General features: G+C 44.0%; 1 protein-coding gene across 2 annotated transcripts; it reads left to right on the forward strand.

Moving 5' to 3' along the window:
* The first annotated feature begins 323 nt into the window (after window positions 1-323).
* Window positions 324-25,101, forward strand: ZMYND12 (zinc finger MYND-type containing 12). Of its 2 annotated transcripts, XM_026498351.4 has the most exons (8): window positions 324-517; window positions 9,479-9,620; window positions 10,799-10,970; window positions 18,132-18,301; window positions 20,864-20,986; window positions 21,219-21,330; window positions 22,668-22,813; window positions 24,602-25,101. In XM_026498351.4, exons 1-8 carry the CDS (start codon window positions 408-410, stop codon window positions 24,725-24,727), a joined length of 1,101 nt encoding a protein of 366 aa, XP_026354136.1. In that variant the 5' UTR covers window positions 324-407; the 3' UTR covers window positions 24,728-25,101. The 2 variants fall into 2 exon arrangements, with proteins under 2 accessions (XP_026354136.1, XP_057166705.1); XM_057310722.1 differs by lacking the exons at window positions 324-517; window positions 10,799-10,970 and having other exon boundaries at window positions 9,319-9,620.
* Window positions 25,102-26,076: the final 975 nt, after the last annotated feature.

Below are 26,076 nucleotides of genomic sequence, written 5' to 3' on the forward strand. Positions count from 1 at the left end.
CGCGGTTGCGTACGGTCTCTGCCCACAGCCTCGCAGAGGTGACCCTGAGCGGCCGGAGTTGTTGGCCGGGCAGGCGTCTGGAAGGACCACGTCCCCTCACGTTCGTTGCTCGGGTAAAGAACTGGCCGCTTCTGCCTCCCACCGGCCGCCCTATCGGCCTTTCTGGACTTAGATTCCAGTGAAGTCAGACTGCTCGGCCATTTAACCTTCGGGACTTAACGAGAAGGAGTTTTGTGTTGTCGTTTTTCAACCCCACAAATACACTCTAGATGTCAGTGGAGTCACGCCCCTCCCCCCTGCGCTTGAAATCTTGGAACCGAGGCTGCCCGATGGCGGTCACGTGACGCCGGCGTCCCGCGTCTCCTCGCCGGGCAACCGTCCTGGAGACTGACTCCGCTGGCGGCAGCATGGACATCATCTACCCGCTGGCCGTGCCCAAGGGGCGCCGGCTCTGCTGCGAGGTGTGCGAAGCCCCGGCCGAGCGGGTGTGCACGGCCTGCACGGTCACTTATTACTGGTAGGCCCTGACATGTGGCACCTGGCTGCCTTGCTTAAGCCATAGCACCGGCTCTGCCAGGGAACACTCAAGGGGGCTTCGAGACAGGTCCCTAAGACTTCTGTGTCTGCCTCTTCTCCCGCTCCCTCGTTCGTCACCAGAGGTTTTGTTGACCGCCTACCGTGCGCTATGCATGGTCCTAGCAGCCGAAGTTACTGGGGGATACTTGGTGGGCTGTGCCCCCTCAAAGATCTAACATACTAATGAGGAACATAGATAAGTAAATAAAAAGAAAAGATCATTTCAGAGAGTCATAGATGCCATAAGGACAAAGGAAACGTGATGGGAGGTTGGGCAGATGGCCTTTCGAAGGGTACATATTGATTTGAAGATGATGTAGGAGCAGTGCGCCTGGTTAATGCTGGGGGAAGAGGAAGGCTCGGAGGGAGGAAGGACTGGTGTGCTGGAGCAACAGAAAGAAGTGCACAGCCAAGGTGGTCAGAGTGTGGGGAGGGTAGGAGAAAATGAGGTGAGTTTTCATTTATTCAACGTAACATCCCCCTGACCTTTGCTTCCGATGAGACCCTATGTTGGACCTGAGATAAAACAGCTAGGTTGTTGATGTCCAGAAACCTAGTCCAGAGCAGACTAACTTGTTTTTGAAAAGTCATTATAATAGACCCTGCATGACAAGTACTGTCACTCAGGGTGTGCTATTTCATGGGACCTCTAAGGATGGAAGCGTGATGACTGGGGCAATATCTGGAAAGGTTTCTCTGAAAAATTTGAGATGATTCTTGAAAGGTCAGAAGGAAATTGCTAGGTGAATGAACAACGAAGACAGAAGGGCAGAGTACTCCTGGTGTCCAGGTCTACTTGGGTAAAGGGTGAAAGAATGGTTTGTTCACAGCTGATTAGAGAAGGTAGTAGTGGAGGAGGCAGTCACTGATTTTCAAATTGCAGACTAGACCCATTGAATGAATAAATCCCCTCATGAATAAATCAACAAACATTTTAGGGGAAAAAAAGTAGAATAAAATAGAAAGTATCAAAGTAATCCTACTTTGTTTCTTGAAACTTTCTAGTGTTTTATGTGGCTATGTGTGTTTGTAATGATAAAATGTATTACTAAAAAGAAAGTTTAAAAACCATTGTGGTAGGTAGTAGTAGAGTTTAAACCAAGAAGATACAGGTTAGGGCCAAATGGCGACATGAGATGTAGACGTTTGGAATTTATCCTCTGGGAGGTCCTGGATGGTTTTGATGGGCTCTCATTTGTGTTAAGGAAAGATGACAGGTAGCAGTGTGGAAGATAAATTGGAAGGTAGACCCTGGAGGCTGCATAACTGATTAAGAATTTGTTGTAGTGGTCTCAGTGGAGAGTGAATATACCTCCTCAGACTGAATTAGGGGTCCCTCCTCAGTGCTCTCACAGCACTGTATATATTCCCTATCCTAAAACTTATGAACAGATTGAAATCAGTTGTTTAATACTCTGTATTCCTCACTAGGTCTGTATATCCCATGAAGGGAGGGATGACATCTGTGTTTTCATTGCTGTTTCTTCATTACATGTAGAATACAATTCAGAATTTATAGCAGAAACTACAAAGCCCCAGTTAGCTCTCTACCTTCATTTCCCACCACACTCACCCCCTCTCTTCCTTGATGTAATTATAGAGGTTTTCTTTCAGTTCTGATTTGCTAAGTCTTTTCCTACCTCAGTTTCTTTTCCTAGGCTGTCCTCACTGCTGGGAACCTCCGTTTCAACCACAGATCTTCCTAGGGCCCTCTCATCCTTCATTTCTCAGAAATGTTATTTCTTCAGAAAGGTCCTTCTGAAAATACTCCTCTTATTTTTCTGTCTCACCTTTTTCTTCGTTTTTCCTGTATTTTTTAATTTTGTGTTTACTTGTTTAATATCTGTGTCTTTTACTGAACCTAGTGGTCGCACATACCGGACATTCGGTGATCATTTGTTGAATAAGCAAACTTCTGATTGGATAGTAAACCTATTAACACAGAGGGAGGTGGTGGTGGGTGACAGATTGGGTTGTGGACACAGAGTTTAGGGCCTTCAGGTCACTTGGGAGAGATGGCTAGTGAACAACTTCAAGTACCAGCCTGGCACTCAGGGGAGCGGTGAGAGTCCTTTGGCTGATATGAGCATCTACTTCTTTCCCTCTCGCCTTCATCCCTGCAGCCAGAAGTAATTCCTTCTTCCTCTCAACTCACTTTGTAGTCACTCTCTACTCTCAGTTGACTCTTACTTCCCTTCCTCATTTCAGTTGTCGGCAAGTGTGTTATGTCAATTTTATTGTGTTCCATTGAGGCAGGATATTATGTTGAAGGCATATAGAAGGACTGTCATACATATGGTATCTTTTGATCTGTGTCAAACCCATCTATGTATACCCTACAGTCTCTTGCAAAGTGTCTTGAAATAGTTGAAACTAAATATTTGATGAATGCATGAATAAAGTATTTCCTGTGCCTTTATCCACCATTATTTCTTTTCTTCTTTTTCACTGCCTTTAATTTTCTTTAAGGTCTTCTCCTCCCCCCCCAGCCCACGCCACCTCTTTTCTCCAGATTTCTTCTTTCTTACTTTTTTTTTTTAAATTTTTTATTATGTTACGTCAGTCACCATACAGTAGATCATTAGTTTTTGATGTAGTGTTCCATGATTCTTTGTTTGCATGTAATCTCCAGATTTCTATATGCTTGTGTCCTGGTGATTTCAAGATTTTTTCCATAAAAGAAAACTGAGGTAATTGTTCTGTATCTCAGAAATGGGGGCTTTAATACTCCTCCCACACAGAGTTTTTGTGGTTGAATGTAAAGCATGTAGTATCATGCCTGAGACCAAGTTGGCACTCAATAAATATTCTTTCTCCTCGTTCTAATTTAAGGAGCAGGAAGGACAGTCAACCCAAATTTGTGAAAGTTTTTTTTTTTTCTTTTTCTGCTAAAGAGTTTTTTCCTTTTGTAAATGTAACCCATGCTCACTGTAGAAACCTTGAAAATATAAAAAATAAAGAAGAGAAATAATCCATAATCTCACAACCCAGAGATTAATGACCTGACATTTTGATTGATTTCCTTATATCCTTTTCCTATACATATATCAGTTTTATACAGTTTGTGTAATCTTGCACATATTGTTCTGTATTGCATTGTGAGAATGTTCCCAGGGAACTGATCATTTGTAAGAAAAGGCAATTTTAGTAAAGTACGCACTGAAACATTACAGACAGGTAAAAGAGGCTTCAGTACTATAGTGAGCAAATCACAGCATATAGATAAGAGTAATTTGAAATAAGTTTTCCTTTTATTGAACATATGGGGCACCAATTAAAATGCTTTCACTGGCCAGGAAGAGAAAACAGCAGTGAAGTGGTATTCCATAGCAGGAGACAGTAGAATCTGTGGTAAACTGCAGAATGAGTGTCCTGCCTAATGACATCCAAATTCAGTTTTAAAAACATGATAATGGCCAAACAAAGCACGTCTGGCTCACAAGCTACTTGATTATGAGCCCTGATCGAAAACATAATTTTCAACTCCTTCTTTATGCATGACCCTGTGTTGGGTGTTAGGGGTGAAACAGACGAATAAGGAAGGAGCTCATGAATATATAAATAATGCTCATTTTATTTGGAAAAGCAAGATATGTCAAAAAAAGTCTAGGTAGTTCAGTAAATTAATATTTCCATTGCTCACACAATTACTCAAGAAGCCCCTATTTAATAAATACCCTATGGAACTCAACTATTTCTATATCCTGGCTGTTAAGTGCTTTTATTGATTTGTTTACAATAATTCTATATAAAAATTTTGTTAATGCTTTTATCATTTCTGTGATAGCAGTTGCATTTTATAAAGAAAATACCTTATTGCATTTCTGTTACGCCAGAAGGAAGGAGGGCGAGAGAGCCTTGAACAAAGCTACATGTTATCTATGACTGCTTTTCTGCTACAACAAAAGAGTTGAATTTTTGCAACAGAGACCATGTAGCTTTCAAAGCCTAAAATATTTACTATTAGGCCCTTTACGGAAAAACTTTGCTGGCCCTGTGCTAGCTTGTTGTTACCAGTTTTAGAATATGTGTAATTGGAATCAAACAGTTAACTTAGTCACATTTGAGTAAAAATATACAATAAGCAATAGAAATGCAAAAATTCCTGATTTATGTACCCAAAAACAGAATCTCAAAATGTACGAAGTAATAACTGTCAGATTGAAGGAAGAAATAAATAATAGTTGGATGCTTCAGTTTTCCACTGTAAATAATGAACAGGAGATTAGCAAGGCAATACAAGGCTTGAACAACACTATAAACCAACTAAACCTAACAGACATCTATAGAACACCACCACCACCAGCAGAATATACATTCTTCTCCAGTGCATATGGAACGTTCTCCAGGACAGACCATGTGTTAGACCATAAAGCAAGTCTCAATAAATTTATAAGGATTGAAATTATATAAAGTGTGTTCTGTAACCAGAGTGGAATGACATTAGTTAGTAATCAATAACAGAAGGAAATCTGAGGAATTTATGAATGTATGGAAATAACACAGTCTTAAACAACAAATGGGTCAAAGAAGAAATCACAGAGGAAATTAGAAAATGCTTTGAAATGAAATGACAACAAAAACACAAATATTAAAACTTACGGATGCAGTGAAAACAGTACTCAGAGGGAAATTTCTAGCTGTAAACACGTACGTTATTAAAGAAGGAAGATTTTAAATCAATAACCTAGCCTTACACTTTAAGAAACTAGTGAAAGAAAAGCAAACTCAACCCAAAGCTAGTGGAAGGAGGAAAATATTAAAGATTAGAGCAGAGATAAGTGAAATAGAGAATAGAAAAGCAATAGAGAATCAACAAAACCAAAGGTTGGTTTTTTAAAAAGGTTAACAAAATTGACAAACCTTTAGCTAGATTGACCAAGAACAGAACATCCAAATTACTAGTCAGAAATGAAAGTGGGGACATTGCTAGCAACTTTGCAGAAAAAAAAGAGATTATAAGAGAATACTATGTACAGTTGTATGCCAGCATATAAAAAAACCTAGATGAAATGTATTCCTTATAAGACACAAACTACCAAAACTGACTCAAGAGAAAAAAAAAATTTCTGAGTAGATCTATAACTAAAGAGATTTAGCTAGCAATCAAAAACTTCCCACAGAGAAAAGCCCAGGACCAAATGACTTCACTGGTGAATTCTATTGAATACTTAAAGAAGAATTAATATCAATTCTTTAAAAACTCTTCCAAAAAAATAAAAGCGGTAGAAAAAGTCCCCAACTCCTTTTATAAGATAAGTGTTATCCTAATACCAAAACCAGACAAAAACATCACAAGAAAACTACAGATCTATATACCTCATGAATACGGATGCAAAAAATTCTCAACAAAATACTAGCAAACCAAATCCAGCAGCATATAAAAGGGATTATACATCATGACCAAGTGGCGTTTCTCCCAGGAATTCAAGGTTGGTTCAACATACTACTATCAGTTTAAGACATCATCTTAACAGAAGAGAAGAAAAAAACCACACAATAATAGATACATAAAAAGCATTTGATAGGGGCGCCTGGGTGGCTCAGTCGTTAAGCGTCTGCCTTCTGCTCAGGGTGTGATCCCGGCGTTATGGGATCGAGCCCCACATCAGGCTCCTCCACTGTGAGCCTGCTTCTTCCTCTCCCACTCCGCCTGCTTGTGTTCCCTCTCTCACTGGCTGTGTCTCTGTCAAATAAATAAATAAAATCTTAAAAAAAAAAGGCATTTGATAAAATCCAATACCCTTTGTGATAAAAACAAATTAGGAATAGAAAGGAACTTTCATAACTTAGTAAAGGGTATCAATGAATAACCTATGGAGAAGCACAAAGCTAACATCATACTTAGTGATCAAAGACTGAAATCTTTCCCCCAAAAAATCAGGAATGAGACAAGAATGTTGCTTTCAAACAAAGAATCATGGAACACTACATCAAAAACTAATGATGTACTGTTTGGTGACTAACATAATATTTTTAAAAAAGGCAAAAAAATGTTGCTTTCATCACTTCTATTCAACACTGCTCTAAAAATGCTAGTTGGGGCAATTAGGCAAGACAATGAAATAAAAGACATCCAGCTTGGAAAATAAGGAGTAAAAGTACTTCTATTTGGTGATGACATGATCTTACACAGAGAAATCCCTAAAAAACCTATGAAAAAAACACAAACTATTAGAGCTAATAAATGAATTCAGCAAGGTTACAGAATACAACATCAATGTGTAAAAATCAGTTGTATTTATACATGCTAGCAATGAACAATCTGAAAATGAAATTGGGAAAGCCGTTCCATTTACAGTAGCATCAAAAAAAGAAAGAAATTTAACCAAAGAAGGGTGAGACTTATACGCTGAAAACTAAAAAACATTTTTGAAAGACATTAAAGACCCACATAAATGGAAAGATACTCCATATTCATAGTTTAGAAGACTTAATATTATTAAGATAGTAACACTTCAAATTGATCTATTGATGCAATCCCTAACAAAATTCTGTCATTTTTGTACAAATGGACACACTAATCCTAAAATTTAAATGAAAATACAAAGTACCCAGAATAGCTAAAAAGTCTTCTAAAAGAACAAAGCTGGAGGACTCATACTCTTCAATTTCTAATTTTACTACAAAGCTGCAGTAATGAAGACAGTGTGGTAGTGGCATAAGGATAGGCATATAGGTGAATGGATTAGAGTTGAGAGTCCAGAAATAAACATGTACGTTTATAGTCAGTTGATTTTTAACAAGGGTGCCAAGACCATTCAACTGGTGCCTTCCAGATGATGCTGGGATAACTGCATAGCCACATGCAAAAGATGAATTTGGACCCCTATCTTACACCATAGACAAAAAGAGCTAAATTTAAGAGCTAAAAACATAAAACTTTCAGAAGGAAGCATAGTTGGAAATCTGTGCGATTTGGGATTAGGCAGCAGTTTAGATATGACACCAGAAGCACAAGGATCCAAAGAAAAAATAGATTAGTTGGACTCCACCAAAATTTAAAACTTCTGTGCATCAGAGAACACTGTCAAGCTGAAAAGACAGCCCACAGAATGGGAGAAAATATTTACAAATCATATATCGGATAAGGATTTTATATCTAGAGTATGTAAAGGACTCTAAAAATTCAACAATAAGAAGATAAAAGACCCAGTTTAAAAATGGACAGAAGATTTGAATATACAATTCTCCAAAGAAGATACACAAATGGTCAATAAGCACATGAAATGATGCTGAACGCTATTAGTTGCTAAGGAAATGCAAAATAAAACCACAACGAGGTACCACTTCACACACTCTAAATGGCTGTAGTAAAACAGTAACAAGTGTTGGCAAAGATATAGAAAAAGTGAACCCCTCCTATATGACTGCTGGGCTGTAAAATGGTACAACCTCTGTGGAAAACAGTTAGGCAGTCCTCAAAAAGTTAAACATAGAGTTACTATATGACCCAACAATTCCATTCTTAGGCACATACTCAAGAGAATTGAAAACATGCGTTCACACAAAAATTTATACACAAATGTTCATAGAAGGATTATTCATAATAGCCGAAAAGTAGAAACAACAAAAATGTCCACCAACTGATGAACGGATAAACATTTAAAGTGATACAGCCATACAGTGGAATATTTATTCAGTAGTACAAAGGAATATAGTATTGATACATGCGATGAAATGGATGAATTTTGAAAACATTATTCTAAGTGTAAGAAACCAGACACAAAAGATCACATATTGTCTGTTTCCATTTATATGTAATGTCCTTAACAGGCAAATACATAAAGTAGATTCGTAGTTTCTGGGCACCAGTGGGTGGAGAAAAGAATGAGAGAACCAGCTAGAACACATGGAGTTTCTTTTTTGAGTGATGAAATTGTTCTGGAGTTAGATAGGGTGATGGTTTTACAACCTTGTGATTATACTAAAAACCACTGAATTTAAATTATACTTTAAATTGGTGAATTTTCTATGGTATGTGAGTTATCTATCAATTTAAAAGTGTAAAAAAATAATTGGAGAAAGGGTCAGAATCGGGTAATAGATTTGGGAATCAGTCATAGAGGCGATTTTTTAAGGAATGGGAGTGGATTCTCTGTAGGACGGCGGTCCTGTCCAATTAAGTGTTCAAAAATATTAAACTGTATTTAGTTTAGTATGTAAAACTGTGTGTAAAACTCGGAAAAGCTTTCTACCAAACTGTCACAGTGCTTCCCTCTGGAGAGCTAAAAATCAGCGGGCTCTGGAGTATAGGCTGAGCATAACTCCTTAGGCTCTCCACTCCTATGCTTCCTTATCTTTGAAATAGCTTTTGTTTTGTTCTCAAAAAGTTAAATAGTTACTAGCAAAAGCACCTGCTGCACCACTGGGGTTGGGGGCCGTTCCTGGTGTGCTGGTGTGAGTGTGCCCCTGGAACACAGAAGACCATGTCAGAGGTGCTCTCCAGAGCCACGCAACCCAGTGGCACCCATGACAGCAGAGCGTCTCCTAGAGCCTCAGCAAATGGAAATTCCTTTCTCTTCCCCCCAAAAAAGACCCTCACGCCCATCAGCTTTGATGCTCAGATATTCTGACAATGGCCTTAGAACAAGGCTGGGTTAAAAGTCAACTTTGTGGTGATTAACGAAGCAGAAAACCAGAAGAGCCCCAGCGTCACCACGTGACTTCAGAGTGTGACCTGTGCCTGAAGAAACAACAGCCTCCCACCCCCGCTAGTCGTTACACCATCGAATAACCACGTGAAAGAAAAGAGATTTGTGTCAGAAATGGCGTTGGGTTCCCTGCCTGATACGTGTTGGGCTCCCTTTTCTAGTTTTTAGGGCGAGGCCAGCGGTGGGGCCGCTAGAATCTCAGGCCAGGCCAAAGAGAAAGATAACGAAGTCCGTGTTTTTATTGTCAGTGGTGTGGTTCACCAAAGAGCGGACTGGAGCAGCATCCATGAGAAGATATGTCAGCTGCTGATCCCGCTGCGCACTTCCATGCCCTTCTACAACTCAGAGGAGGAGCGGCGGCACGGCCTGCAGCAGCTGCAGCAGCGGCAGGTGGGTCCTGCGGGGCTGGGGCAGGCCTAGCTCCCGGGGCCCCGAAACCGCCCAGGACAAAGGGTGTACCGCGTCGGGATCACCAGACTGGAACCTGTTTGAGGACAGAGACTTGGTTTTATGACTTTATGTCCTCAGTCAGTCGTTCTCCGCATAGTTACTGAATACCTACCATATTAGGTCCCGAGGGCTGCTGTAACAAAACACCACACGCGGGGTGGCTTAAACGACAGGAATGGTTTTTTTCTCACAATTCTGGAACCCAGAAGTCCAAGATCAAGGGTAGGTGTCAGCAGGTTTGGTTTCCTGTGGGCACGTGCATGCCTGGTGTCTTCCAAATTTCTTCCTGTTATAAGGACACCAGTAAAATTGGATCAGGGGCCACCCTAATGGCCTCATTTTAACTTAATCACCTCTGTAAGGCTCCGTCTCCAAATGCAGTCACATTCTTGGGTACTAGGGGTTAGGGCTTCAGCATATGAGTTTGGGAGGGGAACAAAATTCAGCCATAACATCCGCATATGCCAAGTATATTGATAAGAGCATACGTACATAGTAGGAGGTCAAAAATGGTGTATAAATACACTAGTGAATTCATAAAGGAGATTTAAAAACTTCTATTACGGCATTGATGGCATTTCAGTTTTTCTTAAAAAATTAGGCTTTTATAAGCCATAAATCTCAAAACACCAGAGTCATCAATTTTAGTGTTGTGGCACTTTGAGAAGGGCTTTGGAACAATGCAAAATTTAAGTTATTTCTGATACTCGCTAAGCAGGATAACTCCAGAGGAAAAGATGTTTCTCTCAAAATTACAACTCAAATAGAAAGTCAGAAAGTTTTAGAATGTCCAGAGACATGATAGTTTTGCTAAACTACAACTTTATTATAAACACAAAAATAATATTTGCTTAATAACTTTATACTGAGCACTCATTCAGGCTGATGAATGAATCTAGGTGAAAAGACACTTATTCCTGGACCTCAAGGCCCTCACAGTCCGGGTTTCCCTTTTTATATCACCTATTTTGGGTCTCATGTCCACCTTAATACAGGCAGGTTAACTAGGTGCCCTCAACCAGTTCATTAGATAGTGGCCTTACCCCACGTGTACCCGTGTCCACCACCACCTTTGACCTTTAGACTGCCTCACATGGTCTAGTTTTCTTCTTCCACAGAAGCATTTGATTGAATTCTGCTACACCGTGGCCCAGAAATACCTCTTTGAAGGAAAACATGAAGCTGCTGTTCCAGCAGCTCTGCACTCGCTTCGCTTCCGCATGGACGTGCACGGCCTGAGCTCCGTGGAGCTGGTGCCTGCTTACCTGCTGCTGGCCGAGGCGAGCCTTGGTAAGCGAATTGACTTGAGACCCCCGCCCCCCAGCCCCTTAAGGAGTACTATACTGGGTTCAGTCAACAGCCTTGGCAACGGCACCGAGATACCTTTTAGAAAAGAGCAGTGTTGCTGTAAGGTTTGGCACAAGGTGGGGAAGCGGATGTCATCCATTTTTGGCTACTACTGACAGAAGTCCGCTCCGGCTGGCCTAAGCCAAAGGAGGACATTTCTGAGGACCCTGGAGTGTCCCAGGGGAACTGAGGCTTCCTGAGGTCCTAGAATCTGAATGTTGTAACAGACTCTCTCGCGCGGGCCTTGTGTCTTGTCTCTGCTTTTATCTCTGCATCCGCTTTATTTGCCATCTCTGCAGACCAGATCTTTCTGCCCTATGCCTACCGTGGAAACAGCTCCCCCGAATATCAGATGTAGTGGAATCTCCGTGGAATTTACATGGCCTCCAGATTCACGGAGGGTAGTAGAGCAGTTAGCATCTGATTCCCAGTGCTAAATTCCTAGGAGAGTTGTGTCGACTCAGCTCGAGTGTGGTATTTGCCTTTATCTAGCTTTGTGTCAGGGTCACGTGGTTCCAACGGGATTCTGGGGACCTGCTGCTGCGGCTGGGAGAGGCAAGAACGAGTAGCTCACGCTGCGGGTGAGAGTGGGAAGCACAGGCTCGGCGGCGCTCCATCCCGCGTGGCGGGTGCTACAAGAAGAGAGTGAGCGTCTTGGAGGGGAATTAGCATTTCTGAGCATCTGCAGTGTTTTACTTACTGTACAACCACTTTATCCATTTTAATAGCCACTGTGTTTTTTAAAAAGCAAACTTTTAAAAGGCAAAAGTGTTGGAAATACAGTACAAAGAACCTCTTTTCCCCCAGCTATGGGAGGGTGAGTTGCTTGCCTGACGCGTTCCCACGGACGTTCTCCTTCATACCCACTGTACCCCCGGCGTCTACTATCCTCTGCTGAGCGGTTCAACGTTTCCGCAGTCCTCCCAATTGCACCTTGTCAACAGGAGCATACAGCTCAAAATCACGCTTTTCATTTTGTTGCCATGTGTTTTTAGTCTCCTTCATTCTGGAATAGTTTCTCAGTCTTTCCTTGACTTGTGGGAGTCTTACACTTTTCAGATTAAAGGCCAGTGTTCTCCAAACGTCCCTCGATTTGGGTTTCCCCGATGTTCCCTCACGACGGCACTCAGGCGATGTGTCTTCGGGGGGAGTGTCACAGGAGTGCTGCCGTGTTGTTCACGCCCCATCCTGCAGGTTGGCACATGTTTTCAGTTTGTTCCATTCCTGATGACACTCATTTAAGTCACTTTATTACGGTGATATCTGCCAGGCTTCTTCTTTGTATACTCTTCCTCCTTTTCACGATTAATAAGTATTTTATGGGGAGGTCTTCTGAAACTATATAAATATCCCATCCCATCAGACTTCCAATATATTCATCTATTTATTTATATCAGTATGAACTCTTGGTTCCCTGTCCTAGTCAAGGATTAATAATCTGTTACTGTCATTAATTTGGTGTGAGGTTATTCCCGATCCGGCAGGTGGCAGCCCATTCAAAGTGGCTTCCATGGCTCCTCGACTCATCCCCATGGTTCTTCAATTACCATCCTGCTTTCTGGAACATACCTCCAACGAGCCTTGATGTTTTTAGTGAAAAAATGGAATTCAGAAGGCAAGAGTTGTACACTAGACGTATGCCTTGCTCTTGAGGTAGGGTTGCTCCCATGCCTTCTCGGTGGACAGAGTTAGGGAATATGTGTAAATACAATAATGTATACACATATTACCTCTAAATTCATCCTCTCCCACTCTCTCTCTGTATAGATAGAGATATGACTATGGGTCCATACCAGTACCTCTAAATTCAGTCCAACACTACCACAGGGTTCAATCTAATTTCCTCCCATTCTATATCTGTAGTTCTCTTCTGTGACAGTGAGAATACTGCCTTCCTTTTTCATTAATATATCTATATATTTCATCAGTTCCCCTGTATGAACCAATCTCCCATCTCCAACCCTACTCTTTCCCCTTGCAGATGCCTTTCTCTCCTTCCAGGGGCTCTGACTCCTCATTCAAGGCTGCTTCTTCTGCACAGATCCCCTCCTCACTGGTTTGGGCTCTGACTCCCCCATACCAGGCCACATAACTTCAAGAATGCCCTCCTCACCCCCCTCATGTCTGGCTCCCCATTCCAGACTGTCCCTCCACCAAAACTACTGGGAAGAGCACTGGACAAGGAAATACAGCCCAGGTTCTGTATGTTTCTGATGCTGACTAGCTGTGGGATTTTGGAAAAGTTCACCCTAGCCAAAGTCTTATCATTTCTTAACTGGACTATTGCTTGCTAACAACTGGACTCTTCACATCTCTGGCCTCCTTTCAGGCTGGCCTCTATACAAAATGTGGGTCAAATCACTCCACTAAAGAAAGACTGGATTCCCCCAAGCAGCCTGTGAGATGCAGCCTCGTCCAGCCTTTATGAATCCTGTCACCTCATCTTACATCTTCTCTCTCCCTTCTGGTTACACTGGCCGCCTCTCTACTTGTTCTGGAAGGCTCTTCTTGAGCGATGCTCCCCACCTCTCCTCCACACCCCTCCACCTAAATAAGTCCTATTCAAATCCTTCAGGTCTTGGCTCAAGAGTTACCACCCCCTTGTCTAGAAGCCTCGCCAAGCCTCCAGACTGGATCAGGTTTCTTTTTATGTACCCCTTTAAAAACCTCTTCCTCTTTTCTAGTCACTTATTTCAATAATAATTATATATCCAGGGGCACCTGGGTGACTCAGTCAGTTAAGCAACCGACTCTTAGTTTCGGCTCAGGTCATGATTTCGGGGTCATCAGATCGAGCCCTGCCCTGGGCTCTGTGGTCAGCAGAGAGTCGGCTTGAAATTCTTCCTCACTCCATCTCCCTCTGCCCCTCTCCCATCTTGCGTGTGAGCTCTATCTAAAATTAAATAAATAAAATCTTTTTAAAACCCCAAAATACCACTACTAATTATTACATATCCATTGATGAGATTACTTAATTAAAGTTTCTCTTTCCCGCTAGACTGTCAGCTCAGGGAGAACTGCGGCTGTCCCTGTTCCTACTATCAGAGTGTCTTCACACCCAGACAGCCCTGAGCACAGAGGAGGTACTCAGAAACTCCTCTCATGGAACCTGACATCTGGGGGCACTGGGAAAGCATTTGGTGAATCTGAGTCCCCTTCACAGGATTGTTTTGAGGATTAAATGAGTTTGTGTGTAATGAACATGAGAGTGCTTTGCAAGCTGGAAAGTTCCGTCTAAATGGAAGTTCTCATTATACCTCCCCCAGTCATTGAAAACCTTGCCAACCTTTTTGAAAGTCTAAATAAATCACATTCCTTGTGCACATGTCTCTTTCTCATCTAAGAGATTCCTCTAGACTGGAGTGGAAAAAATAACAGGTATTTAACCTTTTCTTTTCAGTAAAACTTTGGAATTTTCATCAACTAGAGATGATATTTTCAGTAACACTTCAAAGAGCCACCTTACTCATCTTCCCCCACTCTAGTCAGCACTTTGGAACCAGGGAACCTGGGTTCAAATTCCAACTCTTTTTTTTTTAAATTTTATTTACTTAGAGAGAGAGAGAGAGAGCATGAGGGCACGTGCACACAAGGGGGGGGCAGAGGGAGAGAATCTTCAGGTAGACTTCCTGCTGAGTACAGAGGGCTCTGTCTCACAACCCTGAGATCGTGACCTGAGCTGAGATCGAGAGTCGGATGCTTTGCCAACTGAGCCACCCAGGGACCCCTCCACTCTTTCTGTACTGGGTGGGTGATGCTAGGTATCAGGCTCTTCTCACTAAGGCTCTTACACATACTCTTCCCTCTGCCTGGAATGCTTTTTTTCTCCCTTACATATAGCTGGCTTCTTTTCAATCATCGGGTACCTGCTTAGATATCACCCTCTCAGATAGCTGTTCTGTAATCATCCAGTCAAGGTAGGTTTCTTCCTGCTTTTTTGGATGACTGTGTTCTGTTCATTTCCTTCATAGCACTTTATTTTTGTTTATTGTGTATCTAGTTCCCTTTATTATATGCTCTTTGTGGTCAGAGATCATGTCTGTTTTATTCACTAGTATGCACTGAGCACCCAGCAAAGTGGTGGAGATTCTAACTTCAATGAAAGTGTGGTGGAGCGAACTAATGAAGTTTCCTGCTCTGTACGTTCCTCCTCGGGTAGTTACTCCACAGGGTTGTTGTAGAGTTAGCTCACAGAGGCAGATGGCCTAGTGTAGTGTGCATTCAGCAAATAGCAGGCCCTCAGTAAATGCGAATTCCTTTCCTTCCCCTGGGTGCCTCCCAGCCTCACGATGATTATCTGTGACTGCTTTATTCTGTGCTCCTTTACTTTCGTCATCAAGCCTTCCAAAGTCTTCCCTCTTACTGTCTCTCTGATCAGCTGCCAGCCCAGGGTAAGCCTGTTGTCTCACCTTGCAGACAAGAGCCCTTTACTCCTTAACTGGCTATCCTTTCTCTTTCTCTTCCATAGGCTAGTGACGTGACCCTTTAGGATAGTCTCACTTCCTTTGGCAACTGTGTGTATGTAGTACCCCCACTCCACCCCTACACCTGTCCAGGCAAGCACTAGGTAGCAGGCATGCCTGAACTTACCCACTCACTGGCCAGCCTTTGCTCCGACCTGCTGGGAGCAGCACGTCCCTCCACCTCACTATACCCGCTCTCTGGATTCGGGGCCTCAAGGGTGTTTTTCTCCCAAGTGTGCCTTTTCCTTTGGGATGCTTGTTTAGTTGCTACTTCACCTTGGCCTTGGGGCCTTCCTTCTTGGCATTGCCTTCTTAAAGAGAAACCGCAGGATGAAGGTGAAAATTTCCAACATACGTCAGTGCCCTCTGCCAGTTTTCTTCCCATGTAAATAACCTGTGCTGAGAGTCGTTTGCTTCTTTAAATTTGGGATGACCTCAGCCTAAAGCTCTTATTTTATAGAGAAAATCCAGAAGGAAGATATGACTTGCCATGTCTGCATGAGCCAGGATCCTGGGCCTCCGCCTCTTGCTTCTAATCTAGTATTTTCCCATTTTAGTTTGAACTTCAGTCAAGCGAAGTTACTTGTTTCCTCCCTTCTATTGTTTCTTCTTTGGCTCTCCTCCTTTAATTCAGTGACCTATGATTACAGCTAGAGTAAGTAATGCCTGCGTATGAGCTAGCCCTGGGAGGAAGGACAGGCAGAACAGAAGATTGACTGATGAGGGGTCTGTGTCCTCGTCTCCCGACCTTTCCTGGCGCCGTTTCTGCTGCAGCACCCATCACAGGAAATACTTCGCACCCAGAGCATGCCTCCTGCTCTGCGGAAGGCTGGCAGGGTAGTTTCCTATCCAGTTCTGACAACCTACGTAGGAGGCAAGCAGGGAGGCAGGACACTGTTATGCATCTTTACAACCAAACAAGAAGTTTTCGACAGTATCTGAGTATTAGAAATAAAGGGGCCTTTTACTTAGTAACCGTGTGTTGTCCATTCTAGCTCCTGTGTCTCTTATGTATCTGCTCCATCTTCACTCACTGCCTTAGTCCAGGCCCTCATCAGTCCTTGCCTGAACTATTTCAAAAGTCCTCTAGTGAGTCTTCCACTCTACTTCTTCTCCTCTGGTCCCTCCACCACCCTGGCTCCTGGAGATCCTTCCAAATCGAAATCCAATTCTCTCCCTTTCTGAAAATCCTCCGGTTTTTATCCACATGCCTCCAGCTCCTTGGTGCAACTTACTAAGCCCTCCAGCCCTCCATGGCCTGTCCCCCGACTACCTCCTTAGCCTCCTTTCCCGCCACTCGCTCCCTCGCGCTTTGTGCTCCAGCATCACACCATAGAGGCTTCCCCAAACGCAGCCCCCTGTTTCATGTCTGCACCGTTCTGTGTCTGTGTCACCACCGCCCGGTGCCCGTCCTCCCTTCTCTGTCAGGAAAACTTCTATTCATCTTAAAAACTCAGCTCAGATTTTCCTGTCTTAGTTCAGCTGCTGTAACGAATACCACAGACTGGGCGGCTTAAACAATCAACAGTTATTTCTCACAGTTCTGGAGGCTGAGAGTCTAAGATCAAGGTATCCGCAGATTCGGTGTCTGGTGAGGACCCACTTCCAGGCTTGGAGACAGCCTGTTTCTCACTTATCCTCATATGGCAGAGAGGGGTCACCCCTCTTGTATATCTTCTTTTACGGCATTAATCCCATTCATAGGGCTCCATTCTCATGACCAAAGTACTTCCCAAAGGCCCCACCCCCAAATACCATCACTTTGGGGATTAGGGCTTCACCTATGTATTTTGGGGGGACACAACATTCAGTCCATAGCATTGACCACGCCTCTCCCCATTCCATTGTCCCCTCCACCCATCTATAGAATTAAACACCTCCTACTCTCTGCCACTTCCAAACCTTATTGCACTTATACTGTGTTATAAATATATTTCACACATGCATTCCCTGAACCCAGCTGTAAATTTTTCAGAGGCAATGGCTTTGGTTCATCTTGGAATCCTCATCACTCAACACAAGGCCTGGTACATAAAAGATATTAAGTATACATGTACATATATTTTTAACCAAGATACAATTCACATACATAAAATTCACTCTTTTAAAGTACAATTCAGTGGTTTTAGTATATTCACAAGATTGTGCAACCATCACTGCATCTAATTTCAGAACATTTAGTCACCCCAAAATGGACCCCCATACCCATAATAGCAGTCACATGCCATTCTCCCTCCCCACAGTCCCTGGCCACCATTTTCTGTCTCTATGGATTTGTCTGTTCTGGACATTTCATATCAATGGACTCATACAATATGTGACCTTTTATGTCTGGCTTCTTTCACTTAGTGAAGTGTCTTCAAGGTTTATCTGTGTGGTGGCACATCCTTTCTATGACTGGATAATACTCCACTCATGGACACACATGTTGTGGACCTACTCATCAGCTGATGAGCATTTAGGCTGTTTCTATTTTTCGGCTATTATGGCGAGGCTGCTATGAATGTCCATGTGCAAGTTTTTGTGTGTCAATAAATGTTTGAGGCGATGAATAAATGAATGAATGGGCACTGACTCACATTTCATCATGTGTCCTCCGGCCAGAGTATGAATTATAACCTTCTTTACTTCTTTTGGGCAGGTTTGGGCCAGATTGTCCAAGCTGAGGAATATCTATCCCAAGCCCAGTGGACAGTCCTCAAGTCAACTGAATGTAGTTATGCCACCCACTCTTTACTGCATCGGAACCTGGGACTGCTCTATATAGCTAAGGAAAACTACGAGGAAGCCCGTTATCATCTGGCCAATGATGTAAACAAGCTAAATTATAACACCTGAATGTTTCTGGGAACAGCTTTGTTTAGTTTGGTTTGTTCTTTTTTTTTTTTTTTAAGATTTTATTTGTTTGAGAGAGAGTGAGAGGGAGAGCACAAGTGGGGTGGGGGCCAGAGGGAGAAGCAGACTTCCCGCTGAGCAGGGAGCCTGATGTGCGGCTGAATCCCGGGACTCCAGGATCATGACCTGAGCCGAAGGCAAATGCTTAACCAACTGAGCCACCCAGGTGCCCCTGTTTGTTCTTTTTTGACTGAGCATTTCCCTAAAACTTTCTGTTGACAACTGACTGGTGAGATAGTAGCAAGAACACGGTTGTAACAACCTGAGTTCAAGCCTTTCCGCTTCCGGGCTGTGTATCCTTGGCCGGGTCACATCACTTCTCCAAGCCCGATTGCTCTGAGGGTAATAAAGGTAGGACAGCACGGTGCTTGAGAGAAGGACTTTACTTCTACTCTTGGACATAGTGTCGGACAAATCATTCACCTCTGTCATCAAGTATAAGACAGAGATCATCCGATCGCCCGTGCCTCATTGGGTCGCTGGAGAGGTTAGTCATAGGACACCATATGTGCAGCGTTTTGCTATCATTCTTAATATAACATCAGTGTTTCTACTTCAGAGTGCGGTTATTAAAGTTAAAGGAGCTGTTTGTATATGGACATTCTTTATAAACTATCAAACTACGCACAAATGTTGGATAAGATGAGGAGGAGGGTGACGATGGAGCTGGTCTTCCAAAATTTAATGAGGGTTCTGTCAGGATTTCAGTAGTGGACAATGTGACTAGAGAGAAAAGTTCCTGAGCCCGGAATCTGCATGAGGTTCGGGTCAGGAGGTGGTCTCAGCCCCGGCTGGTTCTCTCTTCAGCCTCTCCACTGGGCAAGCTCCCTCTGGTTGCCTCCACTGCACAAGGTCCATAAATCCACTGGAAACGTTCTTGTGCTGGTTAGTCTCCACATCCCCTGACCCCAAATCCATTCTCTGCTCTGCTGTGCCCTGGGAGGGTGACCTCTACGGACTACACAACCCAGAATCCATTGCCTTCTGGCTTCTGTTGGATTTGGGAGTGAGAAGCATGGCAGAGGAGTGAATGTCGGGAGGAGATAGAGGTTGGGTATCTACTCTCCCTGCTGCCTTTCTGCTCCATCCCAGTTCTGGCAGGGGCAGTGTTCCTCCGTGGCCACAGCTGCTGGCAGGTGGCCTTCTCCCGTAGCTCCCGCTCTCGTGGGGCCCTGGGGACTTGCTCTCCCCCTTTCTGTTCAGGAGTCAGGACAGTAACAGTTTCTTGCTGTTGACAGTCCCTGGTGTTTCACCAGCTCTCGTCGGTTCCTTCACCTCTAGATGTCTCTTTAAATAGCCCTTTCATTAAACTATCTTCGGGAAATACTTTGAGAGTGCCATCTACTTCCACCTAGGAGACTGTCTGATACATTTCTTCATCTGTGTTTTCTCTCTATATGCTCACCTACAACAAATTAAGCAGAGGCACAGATGCTGTCTTGAGCCGGGCCACGCAGTTAAGAAATAGATTCAAGCTCGATTCTTCAGCCTACCTTTCAAAAAAAAACTGGCAACGAACCAACCATATCTTTATGGATAGATACCATAAAATTCACTCACTCTAAGTGTACAGCTGAATGATTTGGAGTAAACTTACAGTTGTGGGGCCATCAGCATGATCCGGTGTTAGAACATTCCCGTCACCCCAAGAGCCCCTCACACCCGTTTGCAGTTCCTCCCTCATTCCGACCCCCGCCCTGGGCAGCCACTTCCCATCTCTGTAGATTTGCCTTTTCTGGACATTTAATATAAGCAGAATGATATGTGGTCTTTTCATCTGACTTCTCTCACTTAGCATAATTTCTTTGAGACCATCCATGTCGTCCTATCAATACTTGGTTCCTTCTCTTGCTGAGTAGTATCCACCATCGGGAAATACACAATTTGTGTAGCCATCTGTCACTTGATGAACACTGGGGATGTCTCCACTGTTTGGCTGTTATGAACAATGCTGCTCTGAACATTCGTGTCCGAGTCTTTGTGTGGCTGCATGCCTGCGTTTCCCGCGGGTATACGTCTAAGAATAGAACAGCCGGGTCATACAGTAACTCACCGTTTCACTTTTTGAGAACTGCCAACCCGCTTTTCACCAAGGCTGCATCATTTTCTTCATTATTATTATTTTTTTGGCCTCATTTTCTATTCCCACCAGCAGTGTGTGAGGGGTCCGTTTCCTCCCCATCCTCGCCAGCACTTCTTTTCTGCCTCTTTGAGCCGTCCCGGTGCGTGTGCAGCGGTGTCTCCTTGTGATTTTATTTTGCATTTTTCTTTAATGACTCGTAATGTCGAGCATCACTGCATGTGTTACTAGCCACTGGTGTATCTTTTTAGAGACATGTCTACTCAGAGCCTTTGCCCATGCTTTAATTTTAATTGGGCGTTTGTAAAAGTTCATTACAGATTCTGGGTGTACAAATTCTTTATCAGATGTATGATTTACAAGGAGAACTAAAGCACCCCTTCTTCCTTTTGCTATAGATTTATTTTGCCAGTTGTGCATTTGGAACAGAGGACATCAGGACCTCGGGGGGCTACTTCCACCTGGCTAATGTCTTCTATGGCCTTAAAAAGCTGGACCTGGCAGACACGTTGTACACCAAGGTGAGCTGGGGAATGTGGGAGTTGAGCCTTGGTACTTCGGCCTGTTAACTTACGACTGGCGTCAGACCATTCATGAGAAACTTGAGGCGCAGAGAGATGAAATGACTTGCCCAAGATCACACGGTCTGATACATGATATATTCTACTTTCCTTTCTCCCTGATTCTCCACTAGCAAAATAGACTAGGCTCGGGTCTGGACTGCTGCTCGGATTGCATCTGCTTTCCCAACAGGTCTCTGAGATCTGGAGCAAATACTTGAACGATCGCTACCAAATGCTCTCACAGGCTCGCATCCAGCAGATAGACTTACTGGGCAAACGATTTGAGACCGACACCGGCTTGGGTAAGTGGCAGCTCTCCCTGGAAAGCAGAACAGTGACTTCACCCCTCCTAATCCACAGCCCTTGTCCCCACAAGGGAGAGCCACTGTCCCTGTCGTGGAGCACATCGGTGCCATCTTCTGTATTTTGCTGATGAGGACACCGAAATGGGGGCATCAAAGAGATTCCACCAGTGTTGGGAAGAATTCACACACAGCCTTTCTAGGGGCTCATAAGGGACAGATGCAGAGAGAGAAAGACCTACCGGAGCCCCCCGTGATTTCTGCAGAGCCTCCATTTCTAATGTGTTATCCCTCCATAAGCCAGGGTAAACTCTCTGAAGTCACACTGCTCATTTGTTCTGGTGCCTTCTCCTCTTCCTTTACTGGACAGTGAGCTTCTCAGCGGCAGAGCTGAGTGTCACCCATGGGCCTGTCCCCCGGCTCAGCAAAGGGTGAGTGCTGAGTGGCGCTGCACAGCATCGTTCCCTCCGAGACGAAATAAAAGTGGACAGAGGATCTAGTTTCTGTTCAAAAGACCCATACAGCATGGTTGAGGGGATAGAACCTAGATGAAATAGAAGGAAGTTCCTACAAGTGCACCTTATATTACAAGATGAGTCCCAGAAGGAGCAGGTGGGGACAGTTGGATGGCGTTGAAGAGGGAAGACTTCTTGGAGGAGTTGTTTTGAGCAAAGATTTTAAAAAATGAGTAACTTTATTGAGATCTCTCTCATTATAAAGGTGGTTTATGTGAAAGCAGAAAACTTGGAAATCATAGAAATCCAAAGGCAGCCATCCTTAGTGTTATTATGGTGCGTGTCCTTTCTGTCTTCTTCTCTAAGCATAGTAAGTAAAGAGTGCTTACAAGCACCCGCCCCAAATAACTCATAATAAGTCAGTAAAGGGTCACTAGAGTAGGACCCAAAGCTGCTGGGAGGAAGCGTAAACAGACTCACTTGGGGGAAGCAGAAAGGCCAAGGTGCTCACACAGCCTTGGTTTGGGAGAGGACTGAGCTGCTGGCTCCCAGAAGTCCCGGGGGCTCCCGCTCTCCAGCTGAAGCTGAATGGAACCCAAGGAATCCCGCTGGGACAGCTTCCTGCATTGGGACTTAAGGAATCAAGAGTTCAGGACTCTGAAAGAGAGAAAGTATAGCTACCTTGAGGCCTGTGGGGGTGAGCAGGTTTTGGGGGGCTGCCGGGGACCGCCGGCCTCCCGCTCGGACGTGGTGGTGCTTTGTGCTGCTGTGCTTTGTGCGGGAGGCCGGCGCCCTGACAGCTCCGAGCTCACCCTTGAGGGGACGCTCCGCAGCTCCCCAGGGCCTCCTTCTTCGTTCCAGCTTCCTCCCTTCCCATTGCAGATGAAGCCCAGGAAGCAGAAGCCATTCAGATCCTGACTTCAATCTGGAACATTCGAGAATCTACATCCAACACAGCCCCCCAGAAAACTATCTTTGTTCTGAAAACCCTGTTCATGCTTTATTACCTGATGATGAATTCTTCAAAGGCAAGTTTCCCCAGAAAAGCACCATGTCTAAAATGGAGGTAGAAATTCCTCTCGTTGAATTTGGCTGTGTTTTGGCCAGTTGCACTGGCTTTTGCCCTCTGAGTAAGCCCTCCCTTGTCAAAGCAGTCTGGATGCTCGAGATGTTTCTCGTTTGTTGAGTCCATCCTGCACCATGGAAACTGCATTGTCTTCTTCCCTAGGGACATGCCCATCACTAGCCTAAGTACTTCACATGAGCTATCCTCTGTGATTGTCAGGCCAACTTCATGAAGTAGGTATTGTATTATTTTCCCACTCTGCAGATAAAGAAACTGAAGCACAGAGAGGTCCACTGTTTGCCCAATTTCTCTTGGAGGCGGGGAAGTCACTATAAACGAGGAAACACTTAGTGCGTGATATAATTTCAGATAGTGAATAACACTAGAAAGAAAAAGAAAAGCAGGCAAGGAGAGAAGGAGGGAGGGAGGGCTGCCTAGAGGAGGCCTTTCTGTGTGGGTATCATGGAAAAGTTAAGGTTCCCTTCCCCCCTCCCTCCCTTCCTCTCTACTTTTCTTCAGCAAACTTTACTAAGCTCCTACTGTATACCAGGACCTAGAGGAGCTCATAGTCAGCACGTTAAAATTGAGTGGGACAGTGAAGACCAGGGCACTATCTACCACGGGATAAGAGTGCTTAGGGAGCAAGGACACATTTCCACTGAATTGCCAAGCTTACACTGGACAAAACCTCTTTCCTACAGTTCAGGATCCAATTTTCTACTGTGAACTCAAGGAAGTCCTCACCCCAAGGCACGTGTGAAGGGTGTTACATCTACAAGAAGTTCTTAGAGAATAGGGACACATCAAAGTTGACACCTCACTTCCTTTAGGTCTTTACTCAGCCATCCTCTTTTCCACGAACGTTTTGCCTGCATTGAAAGCTGCAAAACCCCACTAATGGCACTGGTGCTTCCCAGCCCCCTCTCCTACTTCATTTTTGCCCTTACTATGTATCACTATTGAAGATACGATGGTGTTTTACTTGTTTGTCTTGTTTCTTGCCTCTCTTCCCCACTGTACTGTAAGTTCCACGAGGGCAGGAATTTTGACCTGTGATCATAGTACCTGGAACATAGTAGCCGTGCAATAAATTTTTATTGGGGGGGTGCCTGGGTGGCTCAGTTGGTTAAGCGTCTGCCTTCAGCTTGGGTCATGATCCTGGGGTCCTGGGATCGAGTCCCACATCGGGCTCCCTCCTCCGCAGGGGGCCTGCTGCTCCCCCTGCTTGTGCATGCACTCCCACTCTCTCCGTCAGATAAGTGAATAAAATCTTTAAGTACATAAATAAATATTTATTGGAAAGAAGGAAGAGAGGGAGTGAGGAAGGGTGGGAGAAGGAGGGTGGGAAAGAAGAGCCAGCCCAGAGGCTGGCTGTCCCAGGATGTCCTGTGAGACCTCTGTCCAGGTGAAAACTCTGGGCCACATGGCCCCCAGGATGGCCCCTATCACCTCTGTGTCTCCCAGAGCTGGTTCAGAGGGTCCTGATGAAGATCCAACAGAGAGCTCACTCTTCTAGGAAAGTGTACTAATTTTTACTTTTTGTCAAGCCACGTGGGTTTTTCCGGCCCCCCAGGACCCACCCAGCACGTGTGTGGCTGGTGGGCGTTCCCAAATTTCCAACAAGAGCTCAGTGGCTGGTGTGAAAAGCTGAGGGGTCTTTTCCCGTGTTTCTGGGTTGAGCAGAGATGGGGCTTCCCCACGTAAAGCTTTCCTATGACAATTTCTTTTTGTAACTGTGATTCTGTTCCAGGCACAAGAATATGCCATGAGGGCCTTCAGTCTAGCCAAAGAACAGCATCTCAGCCTCCATGAACAAAACACCATTGAAGAGTTACTAAGTCTTATCTCAGCTGAAGAAGCTCATCCCATTCCTTAGTGACCCATGAACTCGGCATCAGGGGGCTGTTCGACGGGCCACTGAACGTCTAATATATTCCAGCTTGCACAACTGCTTTGAGGTACTACGACTTGCTGAAGCCCCCCCCCTCCCCTGGGCCTGCGCACGTAGCCATGTTTTTATTCTTGCACAGAATAGGTGAGGAAATGTAGAGCTTTAGGCATAGAAATCAGTAAAACTGATCTTTATCATGACCTTTGCACTTGGTTTCCTGTGACTTTGTATGACTTTGAGGAATGTGCTGTCAGCTCATTAGTACCGTACTTGTAATTAAACCACAAATAGTTTATCATATTTACCGGAAGTCACCCAGTGACACATGTTTTTTGTAGGTCTTTGCCAAAGAAGGGTGTGGGGGACAGTTATATTGGAGCAAAGTTTTCCCATCCTACTGGAATGAAGTTAGCATTAATCTGAGGTAGATTGTGATTTAAATGTCCATTGTAGTTCTTAGAGAAATAGCTAGGAAAATTCCTCTGAAAAATAATTACAAAGTGACAAAGAAATTAAGGGGCGCCTGGGTGGCTCAGTTGGTTAAGCGTCTGCCTTTGGCTCAGGTCACGATCCCAGGGTCCTGGGATCGAGCCCTGCATCAGGCTCCCTGCTCAGTGGGGAGCCTGTTTCACCCTCTACCTGCTGCTCTCTCTCTCTGACAAAAAAATAAAATCTTAAAAAAAAAAAAGTCATGAAAAACCAACGTTTAACAAAATAAATACTTCAAAAAAAAGATAATGAACCATTACTTGAATGACAGACCATGTCATCAGTTTGTTTGATAGAAAAAGTATATCTTTTCTGATATACATCAATACTGCTGGCAATGTGATGGAGATAAATATTTTAATATATTTTAATATTTGTCCACACAAACATAGAGTTTCAGTAGCTAACAAACACTTAAACACTAGCAGGCTTTAAAAGCATGTGGACAAGGTTACTACTGCAACCAGGTTATAAACCTGGGATTATATATCATAAAATTGTTGTGCTTTGCTTGCAAACCTTTGTAAGGATCGTAGATCCCCAGAACATCTTAATGAACGAGGCAGTGACAAAGGCTATTCCTAGTTCGAGAGTCGAGTTTCACCACAAGAAACAAAAGCAGACGTGGAGAATGAGATAGCAGCCCAGAGTACTGGAGTCACGGTTTACCTTGTTCTGGTTTGAGCAAGCCTTTGGCATCGTGCCCTCAGGCGAGGAGTCCTGGAAGAGGACAGGGTCTGTGAAGGGAGGAGAGCGTGCTCGGACTGGGGCAGGGGAAGTTTGAGGGACTGGTGAGACACTCCAGGAGAGATGAAAAGGGCATGCAGGGGCACCTGGGTGGCTCA

The sequence above is a fragment of the Ursus arctos genome, unplaced genomic scaffold (genome assembly GCF_023065955.2).
Source record: "Ursus arctos isolate Adak ecotype North America unplaced genomic scaffold, UrsArc2.0 scaffold_12, whole genome shotgun sequence".
Taxonomy (NCBI): Eukaryota; Metazoa; Chordata; class Mammalia; order Carnivora; family Ursidae; genus Ursus; species Ursus arctos.